This window comes from Centroberyx affinis, unplaced genomic scaffold, assembly GCF_046629955.1.
Source record: "Centroberyx affinis isolate AG114_WGS23_722 - 3 ecotype Tasmania unplaced genomic scaffold, CSIRO-AGI_Caff_v1 ptg002146l_1, whole genome shotgun sequence".
Taxonomy (NCBI): Eukaryota; Metazoa; Chordata; class Actinopteri; order Beryciformes; family Berycidae; genus Centroberyx; species Centroberyx affinis.
The window spans coordinates 111,103-136,593 of NW_027280464.1; the positions used below are offsets into that span (position 1 = coordinate 111,103).

Here is a 25,491-nt window from a genome sequence, read left to right on the forward strand (position 1 = left end):
AGCGGGTTGGGTTGTGTTGGATCTGTCAGCATCTCTGATGTGGCGCATCTCAGCTGCGTCAAGTCAAACAGAGTTACACGGGACCAGACAGGAAGTTAAGAGATTTTGTCTCCAAAATAAAAGCATAAGATTTGTCACTTGGAAGTTATTGGAGTCTGAAATAACAACAACAAAAAATACTTTGATTAGATACTTGATTAGATTACATATGGAGTGAGGCTCTGGTTGATTTATGTTATTGTTTTTTTGTCATTGTTTTTTTACTGAAGAACTTTGTAATCGTGTTTTGAAAAGTGCTATAAATTATAATGTTAACAGGGCTATAAATACGTCTTATCAAATGTGGTCAAATGTGGTCATGTGGATCCAGTTTTTCTACTTTTATTTTCTATTGTATTTATTTAATATCATTTTTAACATTCCTGTCTTTGTTTTGTTCTTTGTTTCTTTCTCTTTGTCTGTCTTTAGTCATGTAGCCTAATATCCCCTTTTCTTTTATAAGTCATTTCTTCTTTTACTTTTATCTGTTGATATCATTCTTTTCATTTCTCATTTTAATTTTTTGCTTATATTGTGATGTGCACTGTATGGCATTGAATTGTATGAAATGTGCTGTATAAATCAAATTTGATTGAAGTTTTGATTGATATAAATTAAGATTATAATTATTGTTGTTGTTGTTGTCTTAGGCTATTGTTATTATTGTCATTACATATTATACATTAACAACAACAACCAAAACATTGATAATGACAATGAAAATATTATTAATAATAAATAATAATAATAATAATACATAATAATAATAATAATAATACTGATAATAATAATAATAATAATAACTATATATATAATATATCAAGAAGAAGGAGAAGAAGAAGAGGAAAAACAATAGGCTAATAATAATAATAATAAATAATTTGTTTCCGTATATATTTATAATTAATTAATTAATTATCTGTGGCACTTTTATTGTAAAAAATAAAAACCCGTTGCAACATATTATCGCCAATAAGGTTTTATTTTGAAACGTGTAACCGGAAGTCCAATATTTCCTTATTCCGTCTGTCTTGACGCTGGTGCGCATCTCGCCGACCGGGAATACCGATTTCTGAACATTTCGGCCTTTTTTCCCCCTGCACCGTAGGCTCTGTTTTCCTGCGGACCGCTGCAAAGGGGAGCGGGCTGCATCGCGTCGGGGCGGTAAACTGAAAGATTATATCGGTCAGTATTATGATAAACGGAGATGACACACATCCAGAAGGAGCCGTATTTGTTTTGTATGGCGAAATGAGGCAGGGGGTGGAGAGTCGCCACAGAGACGCTGGGCTCCGGCCAAACATCACCGCATTTTAGCACTTATTCGATGCTCGGGATTTGCATTGCATTGCATTTGCTGCATCGTTGATCGGCCGTCTTTTGCAAAGTGCATGGTGGAAAATGCAGCTTGTTTGAGGACACCCCCCCACCAGATACCCAGTGCTGCCATGACAGGCACAGGTCTCCTCTCGACCACGGCTTGGCCGGTTGGAGAAGAAGCAGATTGATTCGGGACGGTGGGTCGCATCTGCGGATGTTATTCTGTCTGTGGAGCCTGATCCTGTAAATATTATCCGCGTCAACACACCGTGATTCTTACTCAGGGAAAAAAAACATGTCTTCTCGTTCTGCGTTACCGTCTGGAAACGACAGGAGTACTGGAGACCATGTAAGTGCAATTACAGCCTATAGCCTATATTTGTGTGCATGCAAAAAAAATGAATGATGCATCCTTGAACAAAGATGTCCTAATATGTGGAGCCCCTCAGTATTTGCTGTGTTTATTTACAGTGCAGATGGGGGGTATTAGCCTATGCTGTTTTTCCTGCTGGATAAAGGGACTGTGGAGGTGATGTTGGATGGATATTTTAGCAGAGTAGGCTCTCTCAAAATGGGCTATCCTTGAGTGTCTGTGCAGGGAAAGAGCTGATGGCAGGCAAACAGCCCGGAATGAGTCCATCCGCATACGATAACACTCAGCGGATATGCGCAGAAAGCCTCAATACCAGCCGTCACCTCTTATTATAAGGCTGTGGAGAGATAGTGATGTCACATTATAGCCCTGCTGCTGCTGCCGCTGCTGCCGCTTGTGTGTGTGTGTGTGTCTATGTCTATGTGTGTGTGTGTGTGTGTGTGCATTCCCCAGAAATTGGATGGGTGGGACGCGTGCACAGGGGGGGAAAAATGAATGTATATGGAATATCTAGGTTGTTCCACCTATGAAGCGAGAGGATTACTGCGTAAAATGATGTGCAATCCATTGCTGCGCAGCCTACAAAGCGCCCAACCCCAGAGCCAGTGGGTGTCAGACAGCGCCATACATTCAGTACAGTGGAAACCAGTAGGGGCCTGCAGAAGCCAGGGGGGATTTATTTACATAAGACAGACTGAATAGTAGAGTCTGCATGTCAGTATCTGTGTGTGTATCTATATATCTCTGTAGAAAGGAACACAATATGAAAAATTAGCCATGCACTACTCCCTAGTGATGCATATCCAAATCATCACTGTGCCATTTCTGGGTCCTAAACACTTGTGAGGACACCCCCTCCCTCCCCTCCCCCCCCTCCCCCCCCTTCTGTTTGTCAGCACAGAAGGATGGTTAAGCCAGTGTGTGTGTGTGTGTGTGTGTGTGTAATGTGTGTAACAGGGACGTGCATGCATGTGTGTGAGGGAGGTGCACGATTGATCCTCTCCTTCCGTCAGAGCGGGCTCCTCCTGATCCCGTCTTGTGTGTCACCGGCGGCCTACGAATGTAAAAGCCCCTGATGACACAGAAGTGAATTGACCTGGCAAAAAAAAAAAAAAAAAATATTGGAGTGCCACATTGGCACAGGTGAAGAGGAGAGGAGGGGAGGGGAGGGGGGGATTGGGGCATGCAATACAGTCGGTGGATTAAATGTACTTCCAAGCGCACGCCCGCTCGCTGTGTGTGTGTGTGTGTGTGTGTGTGTGTGTGTGTGCGCCTCCTCTCTCCACACACCGCTATTGGCGAGGAGTGATCGGTGTCTAGATTGTAGCAAGTGGGCCCAAATTGGCTCTATAGGTGGGGCGTGTGAACAGGAATGGAAGCATGGGAAGGGAGGGAGTGTCTGAAGGTGGGGCCTAAGTGTGTGTGTATGTGCGGATGTGTTTGTGTGTGTGTGTGTGTGTGTGAAGCCGAGAGCAAGATGACATGCTGGGGGGATGGAAGTGTGATGCCTCAGGCCCTGGGACTGGCCAGGGACCACTGTGCCGGCATCTGCTCGCTTTTTTTTTTTTTTACTCTTTATTCCTCTCTCTCTCTCTTCCTCTTTCTCTCCTCTGGTTTCATAGTGACCCTCTCTCCATTTCAGTGCTTTCTCTTTTCCATCTGCTATTGCCTTCTTGTGTTTTTTTTCCCTTTCCTCCTCTTCTGTTTCCCCCCTCTCTCCTCTTCTGTGTCTTGTCAATTCCAGGGGCCTTAATTTGTCACGTGACGAGAAGCCGCATCACGCTGAAACACATCGAGCTTTGTTTCTGTAAATGCACATTGTTGTCCTCCCTTTTCTCTTCTGCTCCGCTTCCTGGCTGGGAAATTATCGGTGACTCAAAGGCTTTGGACTCTTATCATCGCCACACGACGCTCTAAAGCTTTCGGGTCCGGGTGTCGAGCGCTAACGTGTACTAGCACGGCCGACTGTTTGTGGGGAAGCTTGTGGGCCGGCTCCCGCTTTCGGCAAAGTGTTTTCTTTTATATTCTGTCTTCCAGCGGTCAAGTAGACGAAGCTGAACCCAAAATGGAAACAGTATGCTCAAGTGTTCATCCGTTGGACAGCAGCTGTTAACCCAGAAATGAGTGATGCTTATTCACATGCAGCCCAAGCTCAGGAGGAGCATTGCTTCCTTTATATCTGTCAAACAAAACATCTGGTGGGATGATTCTGGCGGTGTAGAGACGGACTCATGAAACTCATGAAATGTCTCCATTGAGTTGATCGTAGCAGATATTCAACAGGAGAGATGAGACGGCCTGATAGGGAATTCCCTTGGTTTTACACATTTCTACCTTAAAACTACATATTATCATCACCATGTTCCTTTAGGGGCGAACACAGTGTGTAATGAGCATGTGCAGAGAGCAAGAGCTAACCTGGGTCACTTCTGGAGATGATCAGCTCTCCATGAGTACATGTCCCGTCTCTATGGGAGCCAAGAGGGTTGTTAGGGCAGAAGTACATGGCGGTCCCTGGTGTTGGTGGTGTTGTTGGTGGCACTGACCCCCCCCCCGCCTCGCTCATCTCTTTTACCCCTCTCTCTCTCCCTCCAGCATGTGTCTCTGGCGGCCAGCCGCTCAGACAAGGGCACCAGCCTGTCCAGCCGCTCGCTGGGCGCCCGCTGCAGGAACTCCATCGCCTCCTGCTCCGACGAGCAGCCGCACATCGGCAACTACCGTCTGCTCAAGACCATCGGCAAGGGGAACTTCGCCAAGGTCAAGCTGGCCCGCCACATCCTGACGGGCAAGGAGGTGAGACCCCCGGGGAGGGGGGGGGGGCGGTGGGGCGGGGTGGAAAATGGGGTGGGGAAGAGGCCGAATGAGTAGATGGACGGGTGGATGGAGAGAAAGATGGTAGACTGTTGTGTTGTGATGTTTGAAAGGGTCAGATGGTGTTGCCTATGTGTTGACATGTCATTTAATCTAGCACTCAATGTACTTAATCATATTCTTATTATAACAAGTTGAAAATCTGCCAATGGGGAGAGATGATTCCTCTTTCTTCCAATCTGAATCACCTAGTTTCAAGAATCTCCTTGAATCAAGTGACATCATCCTGATGCTGGTGGGGCGACCTGCTTCATTTCAAGATATCATGATTCAAGAATATTCAAAAAAAGAAGTGAAATTGCATTGCAGCCAAAGCGAAATGATCTCACCCCATTGTCAGATTTGTTCACATGCTTTAAGAAATACAAGATGTTTAGACTGAATACTAAATGACTTGTTAAGATGGACATGATTTGTATCACATTGAGCTAGTACTGATATGAATTTGGTTAGAACTGGTGGAGTGTTAAATGGATCCTGGATTTTTCATCTGTCCCATTAACCAAGTGCCCTCTTATGATGCTTGAAACATTTTGAAACCATTGTTTTTGTTTTGGAAAAATTGGCAGTAAACCTCTGTTATAGCCTTTGTTAGCCTTGCCAATGCAAGTCAAAGGGGATTAAAACCACTTCTTTCAAAATTGCCTTTCAAACTGCCATTACTACAGCTTATTGAAGTAAATATTAGCGATGGCCTCATTCCACATCCACTAGCTTTGGCATTGCTAACAAATGCTCCACAGCACACAATCTAAAAATCCCTGCGTGATAACTTTTGGCCGTTGGAAAAGGATTCTTGGTTGTGGATCAATAGGAAGAGCTTCTGAGCGTCCTGGAGCTTCCTTTTAAGCGGAGGATGTGAGGAGGCTATTAAACGTGGCAAATTATAAGTGTGGTCATAAATTCTCCTGATGAATTGATGATGTGCTTATCTACATCTCCTCATCGCAAATTCCCTTGACGTCTCTTCCAGGTTGCAATAAAAATCATCGACAAAACTCAGTTGAATCCAACCAGCCTACAAAAGGTGAGCCTCAGCTTTTTTTATTTCTCTTTTATACTGATGTACTATGTATTTAGGATAATGTGCTTCATGTCTCCAGGTAGAAAAACAAAACATAAACCACAGTCTTAAGTGATAATCAACAGCAACGCATCGCAGATCGTGAGGATTTGGTCATCTGGACATAATTTAACGAAAGACTGATATGTTGGAGAATTAGAGAGGCTCAGGTTTTTTCCTCAGCTGTTCCCCCCACTTCAGAAGGGGCAGGAGGGAGAGAGCAGGAGATGGAGAGAGGGCTCGTGGGATGTGATGCTGTTTGGCAGGTGCTAGGGACTGGATGGGAGCGAAAGGAGACCTCTGCTCTGGAGATCGTCTCTCGTCTCTCTCTGGGCTAATCGCTGCCCTGAGTGGGGAGTGACTCATCCCGGAGACCGTGGTCACCCAACCCATCGTTTTTTTTCTTGTTGTTGTTTCTATTCTTAATTTGCCTTTGCGTTGCTGCGGATAACAAAGAAATTACATCATGAGTTGAAGCCGTTTTTTGCCGGACGACGCTTCGGTGGCCATTTCGTTTAGTTCCGGACGCATGTTGCGAGAAGTGTCTTTGGAAACGCTTAGGGGTGTGTGTGTGTCACATGGAGGGCTTTTGATTGGCTGGCTTCTTTTTTGTTCTTTCCTGCTGGTCAGCACGTTGAGGGTTGAGCCTGAAAGGTGGAACACACTCGAGGTTTGTTGTGCATGAAGGGCAGAGGCGGAGCGGTGGATGCTTTGGTTTCGCCGGCCATCAAGGGCAAAACCTCAGCGTGGTGCAGACGCTGACTCAAACCAGCGGTAGATATCTGGAGGTTTGCTGTAGGTTAGCAGAGGATCCGGAGCGGAAGGCATCCAGAGACAACATGGCTGACGTGAAGGCCGTTCGGTCATGAGTTGAGCACATGTTCATTTATCTCCATCTTATCATCCGACGACATCGATCACATGCTTTTCTGCCCTAACACGCGCGCCTAATACCTCTGGATGGCCAGGGTCAGGTATCGCTCAAGAACTCTCTTGTGGTGAAGGAGACAGTGTGAATAAATGTGAATTACAGCTTAGAGAGAGAACATATGTAGACAAACATTCGTTCAACCTATATTTAGCCACCAAGATGCTTATATGCACATATGGGCCAAAGTGTCTCCCTCATTTAGTCAGAGCTCTCTCTCTCTCTCTTTATCTCTCTCCCTCCCTCTCTCTCTCTCGCTCATCTCTTTCTACCTCCCCTCGGCCTACATGAACTCCAATGCCTGTGGGCAAGAAGTGAACAGACTGGAAGGATCAAATCAGGGATGAAATAATTGGCCATAATGGTGGTGTGTGTGTGTATGTGTGCGTGATTTTGTTTGACTGGAAGAAGTCTATAGCGCTACATGTGAAGATCTGAACATTGTACCGGTTTACATGAGATGGCACGAGACGTCGCTGAAAATATGCCCAGAATCGATAGCAAAAAAAGAAAATAATCCTTTTGATGATATATATTTTTGTCGTTTTGATTGTGGTTTTTCTTTGTAAATAATCTTTTCCTTAATCTCTGTATGTACAATGGGATGACCTTGCATTGCTATCATCAAGGATTAAGTAAATAAATTCTCGTTACTATAATTCTCTTTTTTATTTCCGCTCTTTCTACCTTAGGCCAGCCATCTCTTGATCTCTGGCCTCCTTTTAATCCTGATATTTTGACTCATCGTATCTCTGGTGATTACATCGTGACCAAAAATGGATTTTGTTTACCTTACCTGGCTGGAATATTAGAAGCATTGCAGGGCCTGTGCTCGGTCCCAATGCTTTCCTTTGACTAGACTGTGGTGCAACATGAGGCTCTGGGTCGCTGTGAGAGACAACGGCGCAACATTGAGGACAGGACGGACGAGAGAAGCTCCGGATTGGCCGCTGATTGGGGGAGAATACTCTACAATTGGCCGGCGATGATAGCAGGCTTCTTTACATACCCGTGGGCTAGAGAAAATCCTTAGTACTGAAGACATGAAAGAGCCCATATTAGCATAATCTGGCCTGTTATGTATGTAAAGGGGGAGAAGGAAAGAGGGAGATGTGGTGGGGTAAAGAGGCAGAGGAGTGAATTGACGGTAGGAAGCGGTGAAGCTCATTTCTGAAGATGGTTCTCCTATATGAAGGAAATCACAGATTACAGGAGGATGTTACTGTTTTTTTATGCTGGTTTCCATGATGGGGCTCGATTTGTTCCTGGCCACCAGGAAACAGGTCACCTGGAAACTGCATAATGTGTCAGTTTAAGGTTCAATTATTTGATCATTTATCAAAGACAACAGGAACATTGGCAATTTAATCCCTTTTTAATCTGAAATTGGTGTGACGCAACACATCCGAGCCTAGACCTACATTTGAACACCGTTTATTTCCATGTGCTAGGTGGAAGTATTGTAATTACAATTGCAGTAGGAGCTCCATCGCCACAGTGCATGCATGTTCATTCCTGTCAACTGCATTGTCGGTTCGCTATTTATTTATAGTCGTTAACGGCGGCCGGGGTAAAACACGTAGCCGGGGGATTGTTTTGTGTTTTGATGGATCTGACTGCTCCGCCTGGCCATGACGAGGCTGACGAGGAGGGAATTATGGGACGGCGGGGCCGCGACGCTCTCAGCACTACGTATCCCAAGATTCCCTCTAGCACAGCTGGAGAACGCCGGGAAAGAGCCCGGTCTTAATACCTGGGTCGCTATGGCAACAGTGACGTTGGGGCACTGCCAGAGGAAAAGACGGAGGAATACGAATTGAATGAAGGAGGAGGGAACGGAGGGAGACACACACACACACAGAGAAAGAGAGGAGAGAGGGGGGGGGGGGGGGGGATTGAGCAAAGAGGATAGAAAAGCTTATCGCACCATCTTTTTCTTTTTTTTTTCTTTTTTTTTTTTTTTCTGTTTCCAGTTGGAGTTGATGACATGGGAAGAGAGTTTCTGGTTTTGCAGTGATGGCCTTTTGTTGAGGGACTGTGCTGTCATGTTCATGAAACCTGGGTGGCTGGCTCAAATTTAATCCCCTGCTCTGCTATGACAAAGCGTACGAATATATTCCCCCGGAGTAGACATATCACACGCAGTGAGAAGTGCAAGTATGGAGACAGTGAGTAGAAGTTGGTCTCTTTTTTTGGCTGTAGATTCATCACATTTATGGGCGAGACCATTTGTTGTTTTTCTGTTTCAACGATGAGGGGGCTGTGTTGGTTATTGTCACCCTCCCACCCCACCCCCCCACCCCCCCATCTGATTTTCATTTGCAGAGACAGAAAATCATCTAGTGGTATTTTTAGGACTAAAGTATAAACCACAATCTCTTGCATCTCAGTGGATCTCCGTTTGATTCCAGCAGCGGCATTGATTCCACCATAGCATGGAATAAAGGGGTTGACTATGTGATTAATAAACGCCCAAGCCCTGAGCTATTAAAGTAGCCTTAACACTCCTTTCACCAACCTATGAAGTGGTTACTTGGTATGCTAATTACTGTGGTCAAGTGGTTACAGTATGCTAATTTCCCATGTTAATCTTCCTATAGAACTCCATGGAAAAATGAGTCAGGAGAAGCGTCGCTGTTGATGTGACCCATTACAAGTTGAGACATGGTGATAGGAGGGATTTTGTTGGTGTACAGTAGTTAATCATAGAGTCCATCATGTCTTTCACACTGAGCTGGAGAGGTGTAGGTCAGATTCTGCCCTACAATTGAAACTCCACTGCAATGGTTTGACATGCTGCTAAGAAATCACATGGCATTTACAGTTGGTATTTGTGAGGAAAACAACCCTTATAAAGCTAAAAACTATATCTATAATGTTTTACTAATATGCAGCATGGATCTGCTCAACGGACAATAAGGAGAAGGACTCATAGGACATTAGGCTGAACTTATAACATCCAAATGAGCTTTATTACCTCAACCAAGGAGGTTATGTTGTCGCTCCTATTAGTTTGACTGTCTGTCTGTCAGCAGGATTTCCCAAAAACATTTGAAAGGATTTCCATGAAATTTGGTGGACAGATCGGCCTTGGGCCAAGGAACAATTCATTAGATTTTGGTGGTGATCCGGATCTGGGATTTTCACCATTAGACGATTACCATTTTATAGCTTGAACTATGAAACTAGTAGACATAGAGACTTGATTCCAAATCTTAAGGGTTTGTTTACAGGGTCAATAAATGAATTTAGCTTGACGTTTAAGTGATAGCAATGATGCCTTTGGGTATAACTGCAAGGTGGAGAATTGTTCAGTGTTGGTTTGTGCTCTCTGACTGCCTTCTAGTGTTAAAGTAGTGCTATCAGTTTAAAATGAATCTGTTCACAACCTTACTAGACAAGTCCAAAAAAGACCTTGATAAGCTGTATACAGTCTATACTGTAAACTGAAATCAATTTCTTGACATGAATATGATGAATCAACAGCAAAAAAAAAAGACCAAATCTAGCTTACTGCCCTAGTCCTTACACTTGAGAGTACAGTTTTACTGCAATGTGGGAAAAAAAGCATTAAATGCTACAAAGCCATTTGCTATTGACGCAGGAGCACGAGATTTGATTACGTTCAATACTGTCAAGACTTTAAAATTCTGCTTCTTCTTCCTAGCTCTTTCGGGAGGTACGAATAATGAAAGGCTTAAATCACCCAAACATAGGTAAGGCACATGCATCCCAATGCACTTGCACATATGTGTGTGTGTGTGTGCATCCATGCTTCTGTGTGTGTGTTTTTGTGTATGTTTAGCCTAAATAGCCGGCATGTGTGCGACCAGACGGAAGTACACACAGTGATGCTCTGAATAGGCTTTACAGCAGCCACTGACCGTACAGTATCAAGCAGCTCCTCAGGCCTCGGTATAGAGGTCATGGGGTTGGAGGGGGGGGGGGGGGAGGGGGCGGATTTTCTAAAGCTCAAATGTCATACGGATCAAAACTCCCCACAGCGTTAGTGGTGGGGGTCCCTTGGTATTAAGACAGACAGACGGCAGTGTTATCATTTATAACGTGAGAGGGATTTATTTCTCTATATATATATATATATACTGTATATATGTATTTGGTTTTAATCTGATTGTGTTTGGGGCTACAGTGCAGCTGTTCGAGGTGATTGAGACGGATAAGACCCTTTACCTAATCATGGAGTACGCCAGTGGAGGTGGGTACATGACTACTGTATGACCGGAAATGATGCTGTAGGTTACAGCATGGGTGGAACCGCACCTCTTAAATCCAGTGTGATCAGTGTTCGGACGGTGGTGCATTTTGTTTTTTTGTTGTTGTTTTTGTTTTTTTTTTGGGGGGGGGATTCTGGGTCTGCACTGTTTTCTTATTGAATATGAAATGAAACGGTGATAAAGTGCAGACAAAGCGCAGTCCATATCTGAAGAACAATTAAAGGTCTACAACACTTCTACCTCTAATCAACATTTTAACAAATGACAAAAATGTTTGCTTCATTTCGTATAATGTTTATATGTCCAAATACCTTTGACACAGGGAAATGTGGGGACCATGAGTTAAAAGCACTGTACATTTTTTTACTGTTAATCTTACTGCAAAATATCAATTTTAAGTAATTTCATTTTGTATTGACTCTTTAAAATCCTAATTTTCTTAAAATCTGAAAAAAAGCCTATACTGTGAGAAAAAATTCACTTGTTTCCAATACATATCAACTTGTTTAAAGAATTTTCTTCAATCAAGTGACATTATCTTGATACTGGAGGAATGATCTGCTTTATTTCAAGACATTGTCCACTCGATCATAGACAATTCTTGAAACAAAATAAAAAATGAAGTGAGACAGACAAGAGACAAGTGGAATTATCTCACCCCATTGTCAGTGTTTTCACTTATAGAATTTAGGACTCAATACTAAATTAAATAACTTTTTTGCAGCGCTAAAATTGAAGAATATAGCCTTAAATCACCTATGACTCTGTGCTTTCACCTGATACTGTTTTTAAATCTTCACCCAGCCAAATACACCCTAAAATGTTAGGACCATGCACAGTACAAAATGAAGTGTAGATTCTGTTCCTGTTAATCTGATATGGAAGACAATAGCCTTGAAATTAAAGATAACTCTGGACTGTACTTTAATAGTTGTTGCATAACTCTACATTCATAGTTAATAGAGTATGGAACCACAACATCAATAGCTGAGCCATCTCTGTGCAGTAATGGGTGCCAGTGTAAGACTTTAAACACAGTTTCAGGAAGCACAGAGCCTCCAGTATTCATATATTTGGTTTTGTTCAAAAGATGAACTCCTCTGGTTACCAATACACAAGATCTAACTTTACAGTCCTTTGTTTTATTACACTGAACCTTCATTGGTCCATCTTTGCCACTTTTGGAAGTGAGTGTCTCGCCTTCCCTATTTTTCTCTCTTCTTGCCTAAACCGTGTTCTGTGTCTGCTGTGACCTTGAAAGAATGTCACAGACACAGTTTCAACTGTGTGTTTCTTTAAGGTCCATAATGCTTTTAGTCAGATATAAGAAGACCATAGTCATGTGTTAGGGAGGTGTTTGGGGCCCAGACGTCTATGAAGACTGTTTCACCAAATGAAATTTTACTTCAGGACGCTACTACCAAAATCATATTTTGCCTGAACATCATCCTTTAAGTTGAACATTATTTGTGAAGGTTTCAAGGCTAATTACAATTATTGGCACGTGAATTTCTAAAATTTCTGTCTATTTATCTAAATATGCATAATTTAATAATGCAACAATGAATCACTCTATCAATCCAAAATTTAGCAGTTACGACTCACACATTGAAACAACTTCTGTTAAGTCTTGTGTACAAGTATCCAGAACATTCAGTTTTTCTTAAAAAAAACAGCTTTTCAGTGATAGGCGAGTGACACATATTTTTCCTGTCATGAACTGTAGTTTATGTGACAGACGCACAGCAGTAAAGATGCTGTAAATCCATCAGGTCTTAGGAGTCATTTGGTACAAAAATTGTATAAGCTGATTAATGATATATTTGGATTTCATATATAATATAACCATACACGCACACACACACTCACCATGGCCCCCTCATATAGTTTTTTTGGCTACCATCAACATTGCCCTTGAATATGCCATAGTCTGTGGAGAAAATTATGAACCAGTAATTTTACTTAAGAATAAAACCAGTGTGTCAATATTGTGTAAGGGTCATATGTGTTTGAATAAGCACAAGGGAATAAAACAGCATGTGTACTTTGTTAATATAATAATTGAATTCATGAGTGAAACTGACTATTTTGTATGAATAATATACTTTCAAATTATAGAGTATAGTTATGATGATTTTAGATTTATTACCTGTACTTGACTACTTGTCCCCCTGCTCCCACCCTCAGGTGAAGTGTTTGACTACCTCGTATCTCATGGGAGAATGAAGGAGATTGAAGCCAGAGCCAAATTTCGACAGGTATGAACTCTCGATGTCCGCATTGTATCCATCCTCACTCTTGTCTGTATTTCAGATCTGTTGTCTTACCTCTGTGCCCGTCTCCTCGTCTCCTCAGATTGTTTCTGCTGTCCACTACTGCCACCAGAAGAACATTGTCCACAGAGATTTGAAGGTGAGAAAGCCGGAAGACACTTTGGGCCGCTTTCAGAGACGCGGATTAAGGCTAGTCCGAGACTAGGAAATTTTCTTTCACCGCCGGATTACGGCGAACCGTAATTTTTAATGTCGGACTAGTCTTAATCCGTGTCTGTGAAAGCGGCCCGTTCGCATCTTAATCACACAGTGAAGCGCTGATGAGCGGAGAGCCTCTTCTTCCAAGATGCTCACCAAGCTGGTAAGGGGATAGGAGGAGGGGAACGTCACAGCCTGGCTTCTGTTCTAATAGATTATTACATTCATGAACACAAGCGCTGACATATATACAGTATGAGTCACGTCCAGCATCTCTGTTGTTGGATGACACGTGAGCGCTAAAGCCTGCCCTTCCCCCTTTTCCCCCATCTGTCTCTCATTTCCTGTTACTCTCTCTTTCTTCATCACAACTTCTGTTCCTCTCTCCTCCCACTTTTTTCCCTCGTTCTCCTCCTGCTCTCCCATCCATCCATCCATCCATCCATCCATCCATCCATCCCTGCCTGCTCTGCGTCGCCGCACGCGTGACTCAGGCGGAGAACCTTCTGCTGGACGCCGACGCCAACATCAAGATTGCCGATTTCGGCTTCAGCAACGAGTTCACGCTGGGCAACAAGCTGGACACGTTCTGTGGCTCGCCGCCCTACGCTGCCCCCGAGCTTTTCCAGGGCAAGAAGTACGACGGGCCCGAGGTGGACGTCTGGAGCCTGGGAGTCATCCTCTACACGCTGGTCAGCGGCTCGCTGCCCTTTGACGGGCAGAACCTGAAGGCAAGTGGCTGGGAGTGCTACAGTCAGAAGCAGGGGGGGTTCTTGAAGAGTGCTGTGGATGGAGTGGTGTGGGTTTATGTGGAACCGTAATGGCTCAAACAACTCTTTGATTTGGTAAAATCAAAAGTTTTTTTCAGGCAAGAAAAAGCCAGAATCACGGCCCTTACTCAAAACACATGTCTTGTGGCTGCATTGCATTCTGGTCTGCTGAGGCTACTCTTGGTGGAAAAATTGGTCTTTCTGCCTCTTCTACGATGGATTTCTCCCTGTATGATTGTTGATTGTTGGTGCAAAATGGCGGCTCTAGAAAGAAGCCTTTGCTCTTTGATTCTGAGGGACTGACACCAAAACCTGATGGTTTGCCATTCCCTGGGAATAAGACAAATACAACCCAAACAAAATGGACCCAGAAATGCAAAGTGCATCACCAATAGCTGTTTTAACAGTGTTAAGTGTTGTAGGGTGGATTCTTCCTTTTAATGCTGCTGCTTTGCGATATTTCATGGATTCTTAAAGGCTTTTGTAGCACTATAAAGGCTCTATGCACAGTAGAACCATTTGAGCACGATGCTGTAGAGGACGTTAAAAGGTTCTGCTATGGTGTGGTCCACCTAAAGAACCATTTTCTGGTACTATATTGTGTCCTTTTAGTTGAGAGTGAACTCATGATAAGCCTCATGTAATGCCAAGTATTTGGGCCCAGTGGTTTTCTTTGCTTCAAGCACTTTCTTAGGTTGTGTGAGGGAGTCACATCTGCTGCTTGTAGTATCAAACTGATGTATGCGGATAGGGCCTTTTATGGAAATCAAGCATAAATTAATTATTTTCTGGAAATGTAATTGATTTTTGTACATATTGGTGGCTTTGTGCCTTCACCAGCTGAAAGTCATAGTTCACCCACATTTTTTTACCATTACATTACTGTTTAAATCCAACATTTAGTTAGATTTGCTACCTACATTCGTATTTTGCATAAAAATGACTTGTCTTAACACCATCTTGGATAGCCAAATTGGCTGTGAATTGTGGTTGAAATTTCAAAGAAATATAAATAGCTGTCTTTAGTGACAGCATTTTGAAGCTACTAATACAGATAATGCTGAAATGAAACTTACTAACTGCCACATTTATTTTAGTGCACAGATTGAGTCTAAGATATTTATTTGTATGAATTTGTCCACTCAAGGAACATAATTAAAAACATGGGAATAGATTACCAATAGATAAAAGATATGGATTCAAATTTAAACCTGGTCGTCGGACATAAGCCAAGTTGTTTAGCATTTAACACTGTATGAACGTTAACGTAGAATTTATCTATGATAGTGTATTTATACAGACAAGGCAAAACAGGGATTTTACAGAGCACTTATTTTTAGGTGTTTCTAATTCATACTCATACCTCATTCATGCCATTTATGTGAATCTAATGATACATTTTTAAACATATCTTAATTCAGTGACCCATATAGGGAACAACTGAAATGTCAGTTTGCCTGTTTCCGCTATAAAGTAAGATACATAAAAACACATTGTCCAATGCACGGAAGACGTTGCACAATGCTTTTCAAGCAGCCCCCTTGTATTCATGTGTATTGATGTGAGAGGTCAGGACAAAGAACAGTTAGCATGCTACACCCTGACAGTTTTTTTTCTGTATTTTTATGTGTATAGAATGTTACATGTTTGAGGTGTTTGTCACTACCAAATATTGGCCTTTTAGTCTCTATTACAAACGTCGTCACCCACACTGATGAGTAGTAGTTTAATCCTTTATCTGTTTTGTTTGTTTTCTGTAATGCTATTGCACCCAGCAGTAAAAACTGCAGCTAAAAACAACTAGAAAAAAACTAAAAATAGGAATTATATCCAAGATCCAACAGATGGCAATGAATGGCCCCCTAGAGCTCTACCAGATAGTAGAGACAAATGTGTATTTAACCCCACCCATATTTGACCCCACCCCATCATACTGCATGCAGTTAGGGACCTAGGGATTAAAATTTTTATGCAACAGACACTCTTACATCAGACTGGTCTTATTAGATAATTCCAGACCAGTGTAAACATACCTTTAGGTTGAATTATGAGTGGGAAAATCATAATTTTCTGATACTTGAGTTTTAATTATTTGGAGATATGTTGTGATTTTTGCATAGTGGCCAATGTATCAACTGCTAAACTATTTTGAATATCAAATACATAGCTTATGCACAAAAATATAACTGCCACAAAAAGCTAGTTTTGTTACAGCATCTATTTTTCTGTTATTTTTGAGCAAGAGCATTTGAATGTGTGACACATCAGAATTATAATGTAGAAACTCACAGAAACACAACTACATATACCATATTAAAACACTAATATATCATTGTCAAATCAATTGTGATACCATATAGTTATTGTAAACAAGTGAAACCGGTTGAGACGATTGTAAGCCTCTATCCCACACCAGTGGTATTCTGCCATTGCCAGAAACCCTTTAAGCTTTAGCTCTGTTTATGCTGGAAGAACAGCGCTCTCTTGCTTTTTGTGCCATAAAGCAGTCTGCCTTTGTATCATAGAGCAGTCCAGCAGATTTAGTGTGAAATATGTCCGACCTGGCGGCACATTAGCTGGTGTAGCCACACCTCCGGATCACATGACAGAGCTCTGGAGAAATTGTTGTCATAAAACGTGTGATAACATGACCTTGCTGAGCTGAAGGCAGCATTGATTGACTCTGAGTTTGAAAAAGGATTCTCATAAACACCACTTCTGGTTTTCTTTTCTGCCCAGGCAGAGCAAGTTTCCATTATTATCTTAGCTACAACGCTAGCTACATTGCCGAGTAAATCTCTAGGTAAATTAACTCTTTAGGTAAATTAAACTAGCAAGATTTGTTTCGCTAGCTAACTAACTAAGAGTTTACTGTCATCGTTTCCTACAACAGTGAACAAGTGAGCGTCAGCGCCTTGCTTTGCCCTAGCGAAATTTGACTGGTTTGAATTTTGACGACAGCCCACAGTGTCGCCACCCTTTTCTAACCAGCTATTGTATATTCTCCAGACCTCCATCATTTGAGCCAGAGGTGTGGCTACGCGAGAATAGGTGGCAGTTCGGTAAAGACTGACAGTCTTCTCAGTTATGGTCTTGTTTGTTTACGATAATTATAATAATGTCTTAAAAAATATATGGTAATGATTTCTTGACGTTAAAATGTTACACCTAGCACCTTTAAAACTTGGTTTATGCAACTGGCTCCTTGTTTTTGTGTAGCTTGGTCTTGTTCTTGCTGTATTGAACTAGAGATGTAGCCTGCTATATTTTCTAACATGTGATCAACATGGCCCACAGGAGCTGAGAGAGCGTGTGCTGAGGGGAAAGTACCGCGTGCCCTTCTACATGTCCACTGACTGTGAGGGGATCCTACGCCGATTCCTGGTGCTCAACCCCTCCAAACGCTGCACCCTAGAGGTGAGGAGCACAAAACACAAAGCACATAAGATATAGCCTACGTATCTCGCTATACTATATATGCAACACAATATCCCCAACTGAATTCTTTTCTAACGCAGATTTTTTGTGTTTCCATTTCTACAGCAAGTCATGAAGGACAAGTGGATAAATGCAGGGTATGAAGGGGAGGAGCTGAAGCCCCATATAGAGCCTGTAGAGGACTATAGTGATGCAAGTCGCATAGGTGAGTCAGCCGAGTCTTTATTGGGCCACCGCCACTTCCATCTTGGGCTGTAGGCTTGTCTGCCATTCTGGTTCGACATGTGTACTAAGAGGTCTAACAAAACTGGAGAATCTAGTCGAGCTGTTTTATGTCACAATCTCTTGCCTTATCGCTTACATTTCCCTGTGTGTGTCCCTCAGAGGTGATGGTTGGGATGGGCTTCACACCAGAGGAAATCAAGGACTCTCTGCTCAATCAGAAGTACAATGAGGTCACCGCCACCTACCTACTGCTGGGCCTCAAAAGCGAGGTGAGCTGTCTAAATCGAGCAAACATTTGCCTTCATATTTTACATATCAGGCATTTTGCTGGCGCGCTTATCCAGAGCAATTTGCAACGGGGGAGCTTGAATTCCTAGGTCACCAAATTTACATGCAACCAATGGTAAGAGGGACAAAGGTCAGGGCTATACTGTAAATCCCTTACAATATTCCTGTGACCATAGAATTATCGTGGAAGAGCAAAGTGTTGAGGAGAGGGGAGAATTCATTGAGGTACTTCTTCTGAGTAATAATACATGTTTGAAAGAAATTTAATCACATCAGTGCATTGCTGTAAGCGGTTACAGTATACAAAGTGTCTGAAAAGTCAGGAATCATAGGGAAACCGCCAAATAAACAAGTATCAAAATTGCTTGTTCAAACCTATGAGGCAAGTCCAATGGGACGCCAGAAACCGTGGCGCCTTAGACCACTCAGCCCTCCTGACAACTAGTGTGTGCAGCAAGAAAAAAATACAAGGTGTCACTTGTCCCTATGATAGTAGACGTTTTCAAACACCCTCTTCAGCACCTTCCGGCCTTACACCTAGCATGTCACTGTGGGTGTTGCAGGACGGCGGTGAGACTCGCTCAGCCAGTAGCCTGTCCCTGGCGAGGGTACGACCCAGCCCCATCACCAACGGGACCAACAAGCACTCCTCGGCCACTGGCTCCTCTTCCTCCTCCTCTTCCTCCTCCCATAGCAAGACCCAGCGCAGTGCCTCCACCTACCACAGGCAGCGACGACACAGCGACTTCTGTGAGTCTTTTGGTGGTCATGCCTCAGGAGTCGTGGCCATGTCTTCATTCTTAAAGTGGCTATGTTTACATAATCACAGTACAGATGCTGGCTAAAATACAGGTTAAGGTGTTTTACAGGCTGTGTATACCTTTTAATAACCCACTGTCAAATATGCCCCTATCCATGAATCCACAAATAAAATGAATATCTGCCTATTTGCCACGTGCAGGATATGCCTTACATGTGTCTTTGTGTGTTTTTTACGCTACATCTGTTCTCCTCTGCCACCAAGGCGGGCCCTCCATGCCGGTCATGCACCCCAAGCGGAGCCCGACCAGCACGGGCGATCGGGAGCTGCGGGAGGGGCGGATGCCTTCACGTAAGGCCAGTTGCAGCGTGATGGGAAGCCACAGCCTCCCTCCCTCCAGCCCCATGGTCAGCAGTGCCAACAACCCCAACAAGTCCGAGATCCCGGACCGCCGCAAAGAGATGACTGCCACCACGGTAAGAGTCCGAGGGACATGGGGCTGTGAAATGTTGCACCAAGTCTAGGCTTTAGACTAAAGGTGACTGTTTTTTTTGCAGTCAGGGCCAGCTAGGCTCTAGAATGACCAGCCTGAGGAGCTTGGGCTTGCAAACTGTCATTATCAAATCACTTCTTAAAACTTAATTTAATAGAATAGAATAGTCTTTTATCCCATTAATTTTTACTATTGTATTGTTTTTACTCTATTTGTTTTTACAAGTTTGATGAAAAAATGGTGATAAAACTAAAGTTAGTAGGATAGTAGTTAGTAGTAGTATTACTAGTAGTATCATCATTATCATCACTAATATAAAGGTGTAACCATTATAGAATTTGTACTGAATGGAACATTATAGTAATGTTGCACTTTTGCTGCTCCCCTGAAAGTAATTAGTTTGGAAAAAAACAGTCCTGTTTTCTGTTCTGTAAAGAATTAATACTTATGTTCTACTGTACAACATTGAAAAGGAACTGCTACACTGGATGCTGCAGTATTAACATAGGATAGATGCTTAATGGGGGATTTCTATGTACCAGCTTCCACTGGTTGTCATGTAACAGCTGGTACATCATGGCAAAGTCTTAGCTAACCTTTGTCTTGACCTCTGACCTTATTCCCCGCTCTGTAGAATAACATCCCTGGAAGCGCCATGACCCGCCGGAATACATATGTGTGCACAGACCGCTCGGGCACCGACAGGCACTCTCTCCTGCAGAACGGCAAGGACAACAGGTAGGCCGCATGGCTGCTTTGGTGCTGGGGGTTTTAATGTTTGTATTTGTTGCTACAGTCTGCACATAGATGGCTCACGATGCTGTGATTAGCCAGAAGCAGGTTGGGGTGGTGCCAGAATGGTGCCACAGCATCACAAATCATCACTTATGGGTCCAACTAGGCTCTTGTGTGTAACATAAATAACATAAAAAGTCTCAAATTTGTGCGTTAACTTTGCAAGGTAGACACAAGATGGATTTGATTTGATTTACGGGTTAGTAAGTAACTTCAAAATACTGGAATCAAAAACAACAAAGAGCAAACAAATCATCATGATTCTGAATTGTCACCTTCATCAAATTTAATTCCCGGACTCTTTCACTTGGAAAGAATCTGGGTTTGGACTATGGTCAACGTACATTCAACTTTTTGAGTTGAAACAGGCATCAATGCTTGCTTTTTTTATCTAGAGGTTGTTTTTATCTTTTGAGATGATGAATTGCACTGTTTAGCAAAAGGTATGGATGAGGTGAGTTTATCTGAACAAAGAAAGTACATTTTAAGAAGCGAAAAAAAGGTCAAAAAGGAGCTGATGGCAGCTCTGGTGTGAGAATAACTCATTTGACTCCTTGCAGCTCCCTGAGCCACCGCCTGCCTCCGGCGTCTCCCTCCACGCTCAGTATTTCCGGGGCAGGGGCCTCCTCCTCCTCCTCCAGTGACCGATGCCGCCTGACCCGAGGCTCCACCATCCGCAGCACCTTCCACGGGGGCCAGCTGAGGGACCGCGGCCCCCCGGTCTACTCCGCCCCGCCCACGTCCCCCACCCTGTCCCACCACGACACCAGCCCGCTGCCCCACGCCCGCAGCCGGGCCACCTCCAACCTCTTCACCAAGCTGACCTCCAAACTCACTCGCAGGTGAATACGCACTAAAGACCTCAAGAGGCCCAGTTCATATGTCTGTAAATAGTCAAACTATGCTAAAGGCTATAACCTGTGAACTGTCACTTTATAGTCACTTTATAGCTCTTACTTGGGTGTGATAGAGTCAGAAAAGCAGAGTCTTTTCCTGTCTTCATAGACTGAAAAGTCTTAAAGAAGTACCTAATGTCGTCCTCTTCCCAGTGAATGATTTCCCCACTCGACTCTAATTGCTCACAAAAAAAAATCCCTCTCGAAACTGAAAGTATAGTAACTGCCTGATGATGTCATCTCAATGTCCCTCTAAATGGGGTGAAAATTTAGTAAAACCTGTTACTGTATTAAATTACATCACATTATTACATTAACCAATGATTATTACATCGAAATGGGTATAACATACTTACTGATGATATAATAATAATCATAATTCTATTGACTAATAATGTAATAACTCTATTGTTATTGCGTTATTGGTCAATGTTACTCTTAGACCATCAGTAAAAACAAATTGCACCCCTTATGAAGTAATAATTGCTGGTTAATGTAATAATGTGATGTTATTACATTATCCAGCAAATAATTACATAACAGGTCTAATTACATTTTCAACCCATTTAGATGGACATTTTATCACATTTGTAAGAAGTTATTATATTATCTGGCAGTTATTACATCACCAGTTCCTACACTCCTTTCTAACTCTCTCCTTCACAGTACAGGAGTATTGTAAAAGCACTAAAGCCCTGACCTTGCATTGCTTATATTTGGTTGCTTCTATTTTTTGGTGATCTAGGAATTTAAGCTTATTCTAATGTTGCACTGCTTGTAAGTCACTCTGGATAAGAATGTCAGCTAAAATGCAAAATGTTAAGAGAGTGTTGCTCTATAAGTGAGGAGGAATCAAAGCCAATACCTACTCATATAGTAATATAGTATTGTTGTTGCAAAGCTTCACACTTGAATATGGATCCATGCTTATAGGAGCGTTTTATTCAGCCGGGCCTTTTGGCAAGCCCTTCTGTGCCCCTGGATTATCCTCTCCTCCCCTCTCCCTCCCAGTCGTCATAATCACACATGTCTAATCTTATCAAACCTCAGCTTTATCCTTGCCAATCAGCTCCTGCGCTGCGCTCTTTTCCACCACTTGCTCTCCTGTGATTCAATTATACTCTCTCTTACCTCCTCCCTCCCTCTTACCCCCCCGTCTTCCCTCTTTTTCTCCCGTCTTTATCTCGCTCTGCTTCCCCTTTCGTGGCGTCAGGGTCAACCTTGACCCGTCTAAGCGCCAGGGCTCAAACAAATCAGTCTCGGGTTGTACTCTTCCACAAGGATCAAAAACAGTTAGTAAGTTCCCATGTCTCTCGCTTCTCTCTGTCTGCCTGTGTCGCCCGTTTGCCTGCCCGGTCGTGGGAAATGCTAAAGTCTACGTCTGCCTGCCCGCCCGCCCGAATACTCCATACACCCCATCTATTAATTTCTCCCCGTCTGCATGAATCGCCTCTATTCAGCTACCTGTGCTTTTGTAATATCCACCATCTGCCTTCGTGCTTGTGCCTGTCCAGGTCCCACACTTTTGGTTTCAAGCATGGTTACGATCAGGGGAAAATCCCTTTCTGTTTTGTTTTTCTTTTCTTTTTTTCAGGTTCATTGTCTTTGTGGAGACTTGCTTCATCAAGTCTCTTTCCCACATCCCCATTCCTCATCCTCATCCTGTGCATAAACGTACCTTGAGAAATGTTTGTATTTTGTATTTCTGGTTGGTGGATTGAGCCTCATTTTATGTTAATTCACGTTTTGGCACAATGAACGGGAATGTGTAGTAAAACCCACTGTTGCCGTTCATAGTCTTTAGGAGTGCATGCTTTAAAATTTATGAATGAGCAAACTCCATAATGCATTCCTGTAAGGTGAGATCCCTCAGCCAGGACGCACTGTCCTGCACATCGGGTGCTTGTGGTCACTTGTAGTTGATGCTTGCTTGGTCTCACCGTATGATTTCCACTGCTAAATGCCATCTCATCTCATCATTGTGGATTGGTCATGAGGCTCAATGTACTCTATGGTGGATTACCTCTTACTCTGCCTGTCTGTCCTACAGGGTCACAAATGAATCTGAGGGAATCAGCAGATTTGCGGTCACAAGGTCAGTATCCTGTGCCAGACAGCATTGCACTGGTCCAACAGGTTGCTGGCACTCCGCCTCCTGATTATCCATCAGTAGAATCACATTGAGAAATCAGATGATGGTTTAAAAAAAATAGATGTTGTGCATTTGTGCTTTCCCTTTATAGACTAGTAGCCGGAAGGTACAGCGTGGCCTCGGTCCCGTGCTTGAACATGTCTTCCTTCTTCCCTCTCTCCCCCCCCCCAGTCGCTATCTACCTGGGCATCAAAAAGCGTCCGAGCCCCGGGCCGTCGGACGTGGCTGGGATCTGAGAGGCGGCGGGCGGCGGGACCCTGCGGAGGTGGTACTGGCTCTGCGGGAGGCGGCGCTCGGGTGTGGCTGCCAGGTCCACCACGCCGGCCCCTTCCTGCTCTCCTGCACCCACGGGGTGGCGGGGGGCCGCGTGGCTTTCGAGGCCGAGGTGTGCCACCTCTCCACGGGCACCTCCGAGACTTCTAACGGGGTGCGCTACACGCGACTCTGGGGGGCACCGCTAGCTTTCCGGGACATTGCCACCCAAATCTCCAAGGACCTTGAACTTTGAGTGAGGGCGTGTATGTGTGTGTATGTGTGTGTGTGTGTGTGTGTGTGTGTCTGTGCATACGTGTTTGTGTGTATGTGTGTGTGTGTGTGTGTGTGTGTGTGTGTGTGTGCACGAAGATGGGGGGGGCGTGTGAAAATAATTAAGAGAAAAAAAAAAAACACAGAGAAGGGGCGAGGGGCTGGACCCGAGAGAAAAGACTTCTCCTCCTGTCTCTTACGTGGCCACGACCACCACCCCCCGCCTCTACACACACACACTCACACACACACACACGCACACACACACACACCTCACCCATGAAGTCACACAGACTGAGGCACCCCACACCCCCCCCCCCCCCCCACACACCCCCACCCAGCTGTGCCCTCCAGCTCACCCAACTTCTCTACTGAGCAACTGCACCCACTGGACCTGGATCGGAGGGAATCCAGCTTAATATTTTTTATCGCTAATCTAGCCATAATGACTCTTTTTATTTTGTTATTTATTGCTCTCATCGTTGTTTTTCGAACCACCGTCACCTCCACAACTATAGAAGACATCTCTTGTGCATCGGGCGTCGTCGACAAGCCACTCGTTCCTTCTTTCTTTTGTGCGTCACTTTTACGTGCACCGCTCATTTTCCTTCCCGTTTTGACATTGATACCAATGAAAGTGATTCTCCGCTGACTTTTCATCACCTAGGGGGACAATAATATGCACAAACGTGGAGACGGTCCAACTCAGTGAGCAGACGAGCAGCCGCAGAGGGTCGCATTGCGTTGATTTGTGTACATACAGCAGCAGCGTCGGCTGCGATGGATTGTGGTTCGGTGGGAGCGGGGCTGACAGGGCTTTGAAACAGCCAATCAGAGGCCGGCGCCGACAAAACGGCCAATCCGAAGCTCGCTCCGATGCCGACGAGCCAGTGACATCATCGACTGCATTAGCTGGTAGGGTGGTTTTCTCTCCCTCGCGTTGAGTTAGCTCAGTTCCACTGCACAGGACAAAATTGAAGATGTAGATATGTTTAATGAGAAACACACACCATAGTAAGCTAATTTTTCATGCGCACAGGGAGAAGAGAAACATTTTGGTACAGTGATCTCATTTTCCATTTTAGATTCTAGCTGCACCGATATGAAAATTAAATCAACACAGCTGATTTGGGTTAAATAAAAGATGGATTATATAACTTTCATACCTCTGTTACTGTAACTTAGTTTTCTACGCTGGCTCCTCCACAAGGTAAAATGGACTTTGAAAGGGCTGCACACACTGGATGATATCCTTTCAGAAAAAACTCCTCTTGCTCTCTGGTTGGCTGGGTTCAATGTCTGTCAGCGCTGGTCACGGTCAGTAAAACTTCACTCATGTTCAAAGCATTTGGATCTCCTGTGAACCCAACTTCCCGCCCCGTTTCACCCCTTTTACCCTTTTTTTTTTTTCTTCCAAGAGTTGCATTCAAGCCATGAAACCGGTGACACCTAGTTTGTTTCTTTTCAAAAATGATCCTAACTCAGAGTCCTAGTTGCTGAAATCTTGCAAGTTGGTTAAAAGCGAGGCGTGAATTTGTGCGACGTGCAACTACGAAAGCGGTTCATGGTGCGAGCCTTTGCCCTTGAACTCCCTTAAGGATATGCCAAAACAGAAAGCGGTCAGACGTCACACCACGGTGAACACCAAAATGGAGAAGAGTCTGGTTCTTTTCAGTGCAATGCAATTCTTTGGTTCTATTCTGTGCCATGTGATCTCACCTCAGTCATCATCTCAGTATATTGAAGGGAGACACCAAAAGTGGATCAGCCAAGCAGCGCAGCCTCTCAGATTACAATCCCACCTTCACACACACACACACACACACATAGACGCACACAGACTCATACA

At 43.7% G+C, this 25,491-nt stretch overlaps 1 protein-coding gene across 2 annotated transcripts; it reads left to right on the forward strand.

Moving 5' to 3' along the window:
• The first annotated feature begins 1,654 nt into the window (after positions 1-1,654).
• LOC139654727 (MAP/microtubule affinity-regulating kinase 4-like) lies at positions 1,655-23,625 on the forward strand. 2 transcript variants are annotated; one of them, XM_071531876.1, is made up of 19 exons: positions 1,655-1,712; positions 3,652-3,664; positions 4,348-4,525; positions 5,577-5,630; positions 10,262-10,310; positions 10,745-10,810; positions 13,017-13,087; positions 13,185-13,241; positions 13,795-14,031; positions 17,368-17,487; positions 17,614-17,713; positions 17,893-18,002; positions 18,585-18,771; positions 19,046-19,257; positions 19,909-20,012; positions 20,630-20,911; positions 23,016-23,071; positions 23,224-23,230; positions 23,289-23,625. In XM_071531876.1, the coding sequence occupies exons 1-19, from the start codon at positions 1,655-1,657 to the stop codon at positions 23,623-23,625; spliced, it is 2,298 nt and encodes a 765-aa protein (XP_071387977.1). The 2 variants fall into 2 exon arrangements, with proteins under 2 accessions (XP_071387977.1, XP_071387978.1); XM_071531877.1 differs by lacking the exon at positions 23,224-23,230 and adding an exon at positions 22,179-22,261 and having other exon boundaries at positions 23,016-23,060; positions 23,289-23,353.
• The last annotated feature ends 1,866 nt before the right edge of the window (positions 23,626-25,491 follow it).